General features: G+C 37.7%; 1 protein-coding gene across 1 annotated transcript; it reads right to left on the reverse strand.

Annotated features, from left to right (window-relative positions):
* Positions 1–1,709: 1,709 nt before the first annotated feature.
* Positions 1,710–10,323, reverse strand: impa2 (inositol monophosphatase 2). The gene is made up of 8 exons (XM_060869647.1): positions 9,961–10,323; positions 8,619–8,752; positions 7,445–7,549; positions 7,287–7,332; positions 7,016–7,124; positions 6,763–6,871; positions 6,403–6,554; positions 1,710–4,845 (listed from the first exon to the last, which is right to left on the reverse strand). Exons 1-8 carry the CDS (start codon positions 10,036–10,038, stop codon positions 4,727–4,729), a joined length of 852 nt encoding a protein of 283 aa, XP_060725630.1. The 5' UTR covers positions 10,039–10,323; the 3' UTR covers positions 1,710–4,726.
* Between the last annotated feature and the right edge of the window lie 602 nt (positions 10,324–10,925).

The raw sequence follows: 10,925 nt of genomic DNA on the forward strand, positions 1-10,925 counted from the left end.
TAAATAACAGTTCAAGTCACTAGTTTTTTTTTTTGTTTGTTTGTTGTTTTTTTTTCCCCTCAAACAACATTTACAACAACTTTTTGACAACCAGCAGGAAAATATAACAAAAAAGAAATACGCCATTTACTAGTGGTTCATGACTTGGGAATCATTTTGTTCACACACCAAACCGATTCTTTCAAAAGGAACCGAATTAAACGCTTATTATAGTCACAATAATAAGGAATGGTCCTGTATGTAAACAGGATTAAACAGTCCATATGTGGTTGATGATAATAATGATATAATAGTAATAATTGTCTTTAAAACATTTTTGAAATTATTCTTTTTAAAATGAATTTTACTTAGACCTGTCTACGAACTGATATTATCGTGAAAAGCGTGTTAAATACAGAAGAGGAGCGCCACCTATCGGCCAAAAAGAGAATGACTACATAAATGTGACAACTGCTATGTGATACCAGCTATAGGTTTTAAATTCATTAGTGTAAAATAGTACTCCATCTTTAGCATTATGCTCATCTGGATGCCTGTTTCCTGTAAAGACACCAATAACTTGGTCTTAAATGTAACTAGAAACTGACCATTCTTTGATAATTCAAAGTTTAATATGATCTCTATGCAATCTTTATACAGATACCCAATGGTGTATTTATCCACAGTCATGTATTTTTCTCTATATTTAGCATAACAGGTTTTGTTGTGACCAAATAAAACCTCGATCTCCTTGTTACTGTGAAGATAAACATTAGACCGGTTTGTTACCCCTAAAGTGTATGACCAGTATATAATATGTTCTAATTAAAGAAATAGTCATGTCAAAAAATGTTTTCAATTAAAAGACAAGCTTGCATTTACAGATCTGACTGAAACTGATATACACTTTTTTTGACCAGCCACTATAAACTTCAGAATTACAACGTGGCACATAATACAACATTATACACACTACTCCTTAAATTCAGAGCCTGGAGTTAAAAAGCTTATAACAGTAACAGCTTTTACTCTTTAAGTGCTACTTGATGAAAATAATGACATTTGGCAACTATTAGGCCAAATCCATTACAGAAGAAAGATTAGCCTGTTTAAAAGGTTGGTAATAGTTTCAGCTTTTAAGACCGAATTTAAGAAATAAGGCTGGCACACAAACTACCTTTTACTAGATTTAGAAATGTTGTTCTTTCCAAATCGTAATCTAACTAAATTTGTCACATTAATACAAACTAAATGTGGAGAGGTTTCTGAGAAAAAGTACAGCCAAGGATATACAATAATCTAGAATGGTGGTGCTTTTTTTTTGGAGTCGTGTTTTTAGAAATTGCCATTTATGGAAAGTTTAGTTTCATCTTTAATCTAATTATCATGTTCAGTAAGTCCTGAATTATACACTATGTATCAGGAAGAGTAGGTTAGAACGAATGTTTCTTTTCCACAGAAAATGGTTTTCTGCCACCTGCTTAAAACATGCAGGAAGGTAGTTTGTACACTATAAATCTCCCCTGGGTGTAAATGATTGCATGTGTGAGATGTACATTTACATTGTTTGGCATACGCCCTTATCCAGAGCAACTTACATTTATCTCATTTATACAGAGCCTCACATCCAGTGTTTCGAGGGACAAAAGTGCTTAGTCGAGACAATTTAATGAATTCTTCTCAACTTATCAGCAATAAAGAATAAGCAAAAAATCAGTCATCAAACATGCTGAATTGTCTTTAAACTTTATTCATAATTGAACCGAAACACACACTGAACATTGACATTGCTAACATTGTAAGCAATAAAAGAGCAGTGTGTAATTTAGTGTTCCGCGCACAATATCATGGGATCAGAAAGGATTGCTCATCTAACACAGACAGAGGTCCTGCCCTACAAGAGTAAAATTGGTGTTTGTGGAGTAACCCATTATAAAATGCATAAAAATGTAAAACAGCATATTACTTTAGGAACCCATTTCACGTACAGTATAAGCCAAATCCACTAACAGCTTTTCACTCAAATTCAGATTAAAACCTTTATCACAGATTATGCATTAAGGGCCAGTGTAGGTGCAGGCTTTCATTCCAGCCAAGAAGCCAGACATCATAGTCTATTGAAAGCCAAGATTAACTAATTAGGTTTGACTCCTGTTTGATTAAAAAGAAAAACCATACCAGCTCTTTATGGATAAGATTGGATGCCCCGGTCTACCCAACATCCATTAAATACAAACCAGTCTCTAGAGTTTTATAGAGAATAGTGTGAAAAACCAAATTCATCTGGTGATGTCAGCAGAGAATAGTCACTTTGGTTCAAGCTGGCTGAAAGGCTATGGTAACGCTATAAAGCAGATATCCCAGAATGCACAGTGCACAGTAGCTGAACCTCGAGGTGGGTGACCTACAATAGCAGAAGGTTACCAAGGTTACCAATAACATCAGGTTTCCCTTCTGTGAGTCAAGAACATGATCATGAGCACAGACTCACCGAAACGCGAGAGGTGAAGACTGGAAAAGGAGTAATAACACCAGTCTGTGTATACTTGAGAGACTGTTGCATGTGAAAATCATAGATAATTGTTTTTTTTTTTTAAATACTGAAACCAGCCTGTCTGGCACCAACAACCATGCCATTGTCAAAGTCATTGAGATCACATTCTAATGACAGATGTGAACATTAACTGATAGTTGAATTTGTGATTAGGTCGTTCAAATTGATGCTACATGACAAATTAATGCTGCATGACTGACAGCGGCACAGGCAAAGTGTCAGGTTAGTACTTTACATATGGAGTCTACATGTAGGGATGAATTACTAAATGAATGCCAGCATAGTAAGCATTCCAAGCTCTTAGTGACTATAGTATAGTCTCAATACACTTTCAAATAAATAGGCTTCACTCTATGTATGTACGTATAGTCAGAATTTCTTGAAAGTTGTTTTGGGTTGAAACATTTAATCCAAGTGAAGTTACTCCTGAACGTTCTATCCACAGTGTATATTTTTCCACAGGTGCTGTTCATTTTTATAAAAAAGCCTTCATATTATTCATATACCAGTAGGTAAAGGCTTCATGGGAACTTCACTAAGATTATTACTGTGCATTATTATTAATATTATTATTATCACTATAGCAAAATGCTGGACCCACAGCAATTCTTTATGCTCATTGCTTTTTCACTTGCTACATGTTCTCATCTTCCAAACTACAGTACAGAGCAAATCTGAAGTAAAACTGAAGTGGCAACATACAACACTCAGATAAGAACACAATAATAAATCAACACAATAATGAGAGCTGTTATACACTTACACCTACACATTCACGCAATTATTTAATCAGCCAATCCTGTGGCAGCAGCTTCAGTTAATCTCTGTGAATTTGACCATGGCATGACTGCTGAAGCCAAATGGGCTGGTTGAGTACTTTTATAACCTCTGATTTGGGATTACAATACACAACTGTCTACAGGGTCTAGAGTATATACAGAAAAGTTTGAAAACCTAAATACATCAAGGGACAAAAGTTCTACTGGTGAAAATGCCTTGCTCATAAGAGAGGTCAGAGGAAAATGGCCAGTGGATCAAGCTAACGGGACTGATACTTTAACTCGACTCTTTACGACTCTCTCGAATTTAATAACGACTCTTTACATCTGCGGTGAGCAAAAAAAGCATCTCAAAACATCAATCCTTGAGTTGGATGGATTCCACTCCTGTCAGCTAAGAATAAGAATCTGAGGCTACAGGAGACACAGAGTCAATAAATCAGGACTGTTCAAGAAAAAAACACCACTGCATGCTCATTTTCCTGTCTGTCTTTGATTGTCCAGTTTGTGTGATCCTGTGCCCATTGTGGAGTGGAACCCAAAGTGGTAATCTGCTGTTGTAGCTCACTCAACTCAAGGATTGATGTTTTGTGTTCTGAGATGCTTTTCTGCTCACCACAGTTGTAAAGAGTTGTTGTTAAGTTACTATGTCCTTCCTGTTAGCTTGAACTAATTGTTGAACTAACTGTTGGCCATTTTCCTCTGACCCCTCTTATCAACAATGTATTTCTTCCAGCGGAACTCATTCATCAATTGATTGGTTTTTGTTTTTGCACCAGTCTGTGTGTAAACTCTTAAAACTGTTGCGTGTGAAAATACCAATAGATTAGTAGTTTCTACAAACCAACCTATCTGGCACCAACATATCAGTCACTAAGATCACGTTTTCTCTTCGTACTCATGTTGGATGTGAACATTACCTGAAGGTTTGAATCTGTCTCTGCGTGATTTTATATATTGTGATTGGCTGATTATATAATAACATGAATGTGATGGTGTATAAGTGTTTTTAATAAAGAGCTCAGTGAGCGTATGTTTATATTATCTTTCTTTTAGTGCCATTATATAATGGAAGCCTTAAAATTACAAAAAGACTTGTTTGATTCATGAGTAAATACATGAATTGTATAATGGGACCTAGTTGCCAAAATCTGTACAGTAGGAGCATGTAGTGCAGAAAGTAATTAGATTCAGTTTATTCACTCATATATTTTCCCAGGAAAAAGCACTGCAATATAAGGCATTAATTTAGTCCTCCGGTGGAGTGGCAAAAAAAAAAAAAAAAAAAAAATCAGAAACTCTATAAAAAAAAGAGCATTGCATAAAAGACACTGCAGATAACATGGCAGGATTGTAGGGATCTGAGGTAAAAGGTCAGGATTTGCTGATGAAGGGCTCAAGGCCAGTCACTGGGTCAGGGGTCTTCGTCATCACGACCGTAGCTGATTGGTTTAAGCTGCTGGACAATGTAATCTGCTATCTCCCGAGAGCCAGCAGCCACAACACGGCGAGACATGAGATCAAGAGGACCCCCTGGGAGAGAATCGTACAAGTGTATTAGCATTTACGCACACAAGCAGAGTTTAATCATGTGAAGACTCAGTAATGATGGTGGCTCTGCTGTTCTTCTGTTTTTTTAATATTTGGCAGATATTTTTAATTTATGTCAATTAATGAGTGATACAGCAACCAGACAAGACTGTTACAGTAAATCAGTTCCAGCGGGGTCACTGTGAGAGCTAACTGTGGATAGTCACTGAATGGAGAAATCTCTGGAACTGCTTTTGTCTTTTTTTTTTTTTCGAGCTCACATCTAGATCAATCGAGTGGCATGGTCAGACTGAAAACAATACAAATCAAACATCAGTGAAAGCATGTTAACTCATCAGTTCCCTTTAAACAGATCTCTCATATTTGTGTAGTTTTCTCTCTAACATTTTTATCACTCTCTCACACATCTTCCTCTATCTCTTTCTGACAGACGGAGTGAGAAGGAAAGCATTTGTCCGACCACATGATCTTGACCTCACTGCCCTCTCCGACAGACCCTCTTTGTCTACTCTCACACAACCTAGACTGCCATGACACACTACTTCCCACCTTCCACCGAACACACAGACAAACTGCAGAAACTGTCCGTAAGAGAGGCCTTGTAGGCTGTACAAATATCTCCAACAGTGGCAAATATCTAGGATTGGAATAATGTTTGTATTCAGTAAAGCATAAAGCTGGTGCGGAAAGGCGTTTGATATGATGATGTCGGTGGTGATTACCTCACACACGAAGGATTAATGTCTAAAAAGTTCTCAGTCTAGATATCACATTATTTAGTAGGTCCGTATATAATCCCAGATGTCTGCTTGATACAGAGCAGGCCCTCATAACAGTCTGTTATGGCAACAAGCTTCATGATGCCTTTTCAGCCCTCCGTGAAACACATGAATAAAGGCTGTACAATTCCTACTATTTGTTGTACGTTTATTAGGGAGTTCTGTTTAAGGAATAAAAAGATCATGTTAATATAAACCTGACACAGCAGACAAATGTTAGAAAATGTATTAACACCTTCTGACCATAAGGTATTGAGCACTCTGCAGCGTTGCGTATACTGACACAATACCTCTTCATTATACTACATGTAACTGCTAATCACATCCAATCCCACTTTTTAGACGTCAAAAATGCCTGTATAAAGGGAATATTTGTCACACTAAGCCAAAGCCTGGATGCTTTGGATTGAAGCATTATGCATGCCAAAACTGTAATGATGCTAACCAAATATGGTATTATTCACACGTGTGCAAAATCCAAACTAAATCCAACATCCTTTCAAGGAACACACACAAGACACAACACTAACTATAAATAACCTAACGGTAATATTTGCTATTTTGCAAAAATATCAAATCCACATCATTGTGAATGTCAAACATTTCTGTGTAAATATTTTTTTCTCGTTTGGATTTTGGTCAAGAATACGTTTGTGGTAAACCAAAGAGCAAGTTTTAGTTTAACAGGAAGTGAAATGTTTGTCTGAAAAGTCAGTTGAATAAACCTGTGCTGTGCAGGATAAGGTAAAGTGGTGCAGACCTGTGGTGTCGATCACACAGCCACCTGCTTCAGTGATGATAAGTGCTGCAGCAGCGATGTCCCAGCAGTGCAGGCCGTACTGGTAGTAAGCCTCAGCCGCTCCGGTTGCAACCTGACACAGTGCTAGAGTTGAGCTGCCTATGATTCTCACTCTGAGCACACACAAATGAGCCTTGTGTAAGACAGCTGAGGTAAAATCCTCAAACTTGTGTTCTGGGGTACTGTTTAAAATGGTTTACTGTATATATTTGTCACATGAAGGCAAATATAAGTTAAAGATCAATCATATGCCACTTTTGGGAAAGCATTTTTTCACATTTCATATATTAGCAACTTCTGCCACAAATAAGCCTGTCTCACCCGTGGACTGGTGTACTGAGCAGCTGCTTCATATTTCCCACAAAGATATCCAGTGTGTGAGGATCTCTCTTTGCCCCAATCTCTGTTAGAATTAGGGCTTTGGAAACATCTGAGATAAAGAGAAGAAATGGGTAACTGGGAAAGCTTTCATAAACATATGTATTTTAAAATATTCCCATAAAGCTCTGTTCCAAAACGAAGACCAAGGCAATGTGTAAAAAGACGAAAGGGAATGTATAAAGATATCACCCACCTTTCTCCTCAGAAACGTGGAGTCGGACTCCATTGCAAAAGGCCCCATGACCTCTCCTGCCAGTGTATAACGTTCCGTCAAAACAGTGGTATATGACCCCGAACTCCAGCTGTAAATTAGTAACGTGTAGTTGATCATATTTTTTATGACAAAGGAACTTTAAAATTTATAAGGCACATGCAGTGACTGACAATCGTTACAAATCCACCTGGATGTCTACTGTTAAAAGTGAAGCTAGATTTATGTTATTGGAGTTTTGGCATTGATCTACCTGTTTCTTTACTGCAAAGCCAATGCTTACTGCCACCATGGGAAAACTGCAAATTAAATATCACGTAAATATATAATATACATTTAAATGAAGCTATGCTCCTGAAATGAATATTTAATTAGTTGAAGGTCTTAAATAGAGTACTGTACATTATGTACCTGTGAACAAAGTTACAAGTGCCATCAATTGGATCTATTATCCATGTAGGGTTATCTGTAAGAACACACTTTTCTCCTGCAGCAGATGACTCCTCTCCTATAAACCTGAAATGAAGGGGAAACAATTTGTAAAACTATCTACATCTTTCCACTAAACTAACATTACCGGCAACAGATTGTGATATTTTCACATAATGTATATTCACAATCCTATCATTCAATAGCAGCATTCTGAATAACTCAGTGACCATTAAAGCCTTGAATACAAATACCAGTCAAATACCAGTCATGAGACATGAGACTACAGAACAATTATATGTGGTGTAATAGGACACAAAGATGTGTAAAATTCTGTATCAATGCATGCAAGCTAAAAAAACTAACTGTGGAACTGGGAGATGTCAATGCTAAAAATAATAATAATAAATAATCTTTTTAACTGAAGAAAGTAGAAGGATTCTTCATTAGGAACTGAGAGGACAAAAAAACACATCTACTTAATTGAGACTAACAAGCACAGATCTCCTTCAGTGGGACAAAGAGGCAAAGAGTTCACTTCTGTTTCTAACTGACAAGCATAAAGTCCATGCCTTTTTCAGTGGTACTGAGAGACACATTTGAAACACCTCCTTCAGTGGAACTGAGAGACATATAGGCCACACCCTCTTTAGTGTAACTGACAGACAATTAGGTCACGTCTCCTTCAGTGGAACTGACAGACACATAGGCCACGCCTCCGTTAGTGGAGCTGACACACATAGGCAACAACCCCTTTAGTGTAACTGACAGACAGATAGGCCTCATCCTCTTCAGTGTAACTGACAGACAAATAGGAACGCCATCTTCAGTGAAATTGACAGACACATAGGCCACACCTTCTTTAGTGGAGTTGTCAGACACATAGGCCATACACCCTTCAGTGGAACGGACACACATAGGTCACACCCTCTTCAGTGTAACTGACAGGAAAAATAGGTCACACCTCCTTTAGTGGAACTGATAGACACATAGGCCACACCCACCTTCAGTGTAACTGAGACACAGAGGCCACACCCCTTCAGAGGAACTGACACACATAGGCCACAACCTCTTCAGTGTAACTGATAAACCTCCTTCAGTAGAACTGACAAATAGGTCACACCTTCTGAAGTGTGAGTTCTCTTGTACGTCATACCTGTGTGAGGGAAACTTGTCCCTGAGTGTGGAGATGATCACCTCCTCCACTTGCTGGTCAACCTCTGTCACCAGGTCTGTAGGAGTGCTTTTACTGCTCACACGCTTCTCTTGCATCACAGACCCCCGGACCATCTGAGCGGGAGAGAGGAACACTACACAAATTGTCTGAACCATGCTTTATCAAATCAGAGATTTGGCTTAAGTAGGGAATTGGCTAACTACCACATCACGATGAGTGCTGTGCTGAGAATGCCATAATATCCAGTCTGTGATGATTCTATGGTTATCCCACTCCATTCATGAACAGAGTCTAAACAATAAACTTTGTAAGAGTGAGATGTAATCACTAAGTTTGCTGTTATAATCAGTGGGGGGACTGTATGTAGAGATACACAACACAATGACTGGCCAACACAATATTAGAAAATCTTCATATTGATAAAGCATAAGTGCATTTTATGCTTTTGTATCTTGACATCTACTTCTATTGAGACAGTGAAGCTACATCCCCCTCTAGTGGATGGATGATCAACTGTCTAATATAATATCTTTTTTTGTCATATCATTGTCATCAAGTGCTCATGGGTCCTACTAACGTATAAACGTATGTTGGCATAAAAAGAAAGAATATGGAATCAAGATAGGATGGATGGGAAAAAAGAAGAAAGGAAAGACCAAACAAAAAACAAACAAACAAACAAACAAAAAAAAAACCAAGAATATAACCCATATTTTTATTGGGTAGAAACTACAAAGTTTATTCTGTTGCACAAATTATTTTCTACTAAATTTTCACGTTAAAAACTTAATGCAAATTGAATGCATATGCAAATAATTAGTTTGTGGTGCTATGACCAAAGATGATTTATTTAAATGAAAAAACCAGAGTGAAGTTTAACAACATTTTGAGTATGCATTAGATACAACCTAATAAAACAAATGAAATGCTAACACTAGTTCAGACAAAGCTATCAGTCTTGCATAGGCGACCATGCATAATTTGCTCGGTAGTGGAACTGTGGCATTGTCAGAGGAAAACCTGACCTTGTTTACATTCTGCCTCTTATCAGGAAACAAGAGGTTATTTATATCACAGGAAATGGAAAGAGTCTTCATATAAACAGCAGAACAAGGTCAATTGTGATGTAGTTTGTAACAGATGTGAGAATAACATGACACATGCATACATATCTGAGTAGAAACTAATATATAACGTTAGAACAGTTTCTAATCTAATCCAGTGCTGGTCCCTGTATGCTACATATACGCGTATGTGTGTTTCTAGCATCGTTAGCATAGCGGTGTGTGTTTGGTGTTAAGAGCGGTAATGTGAGTACTACCTGGCCGGCTATGAGCGCTGTCCTGACGGCCACATCCATGCACTCGGCCCAGGTCTCTGCATCCGTGTCCGAGCTCATGGCGGAAACTGAGCGGATTACTAGCGGGATGGGCGGTTGTGTCTCTCCCCGCTCATGGTGATCAGCTTCGGGGTGGTGGACAGGGTATCCGCGGTGACTTTAAACCAGTATGGAGTCTTGACATGGATGTTTGTGTTGTGTGTGTGTGTGTGTGTGTGTATATGAATGTGTGTTGTGTTGTGTCAAAGCAGTGCAAGAAACCTCTTGTTTAGGTCACAAAAACCTGTAGTCGAGTTTGTTTATAAACATAAGGCTGAATCCTAAATTATTCAGTGAACCTTATGGAAATACGCTGTCACATACACGAATTAATGGCTACTACGCCCTCTATAGTGCACTTTGTGTCCTCTACAGTGTCATAAGGGATTAAGCCTCAATACAGACAGGAATAGACAGAAATCATTATTTTACACCTTTTAGCACATTTAAGTTGATCATTTGAATAGGTGTAATTGTGCCTCAAGCGGTCAGTGAAGTAATAAATAAATACTGAATAATGAATGTTTATAGACACACACAAAAAAAACCAAAGCTGCATTTTACTGAAATTTAAACTAAAATACAAACGAACTATTTTTTAAATGCTAAATATTTTTAATACTACGGACTTTGTACATGTATTGGGTATCTTTAAATTCAGAACATCTCCTCATTATAATATTTACCAGGAAATTTATCCGTTTTTGGGGTTGTAGCTTAGTCAACAGCGCCACCTCTTGGCTATTGAGCAACATGCAACCCTATAATTATCCAACCATTTCCTGAACTGTTTACCTAAAACGTGTGTCTTGGGAGAAGAAAACACATAACAATGTTCATCATCATCATCATCTTCAAGAACATTATAAATATGTATCTTTTCCTCACATTACTGACAGTTTGGGTGC

Source organism: Tachysurus vachellii, chromosome 5 (assembly GCF_030014155.1).
Source record: "Tachysurus vachellii isolate PV-2020 chromosome 5, HZAU_Pvac_v1, whole genome shotgun sequence".
In the NCBI taxonomy this organism is placed as follows: Eukaryota; Metazoa; Chordata; class Actinopteri; order Siluriformes; family Bagridae; genus Tachysurus; species Tachysurus vachellii.

What these genes read in the sequence shown, in the direction of transcription:
- impa2 (XM_060869647.1), bottom strand. Translation starts at nt 10,038, where the DNA reads ATGAGCTCGGACACGGATGCAGAGACCTGGGCCGAGTGCATGGATGTG. An exon ending in ACTTGTAACTTTGTTCACAG is followed by an intron (nt 7,333 to 7,444) that starts GTACATAATGTA and finishes TTTAATTTGCAG; the next exon opens with TTTTCCCATGGTGGCAGTAA. An exon ending in CTCAGTACACCAGTCCACGG is followed by an intron (nt 6,555 to 6,762) that starts GTGAGACAGGCT and finishes GTGTGTGCTCAG; the next exon opens with AGTGAGAATCATAGGCAGCT.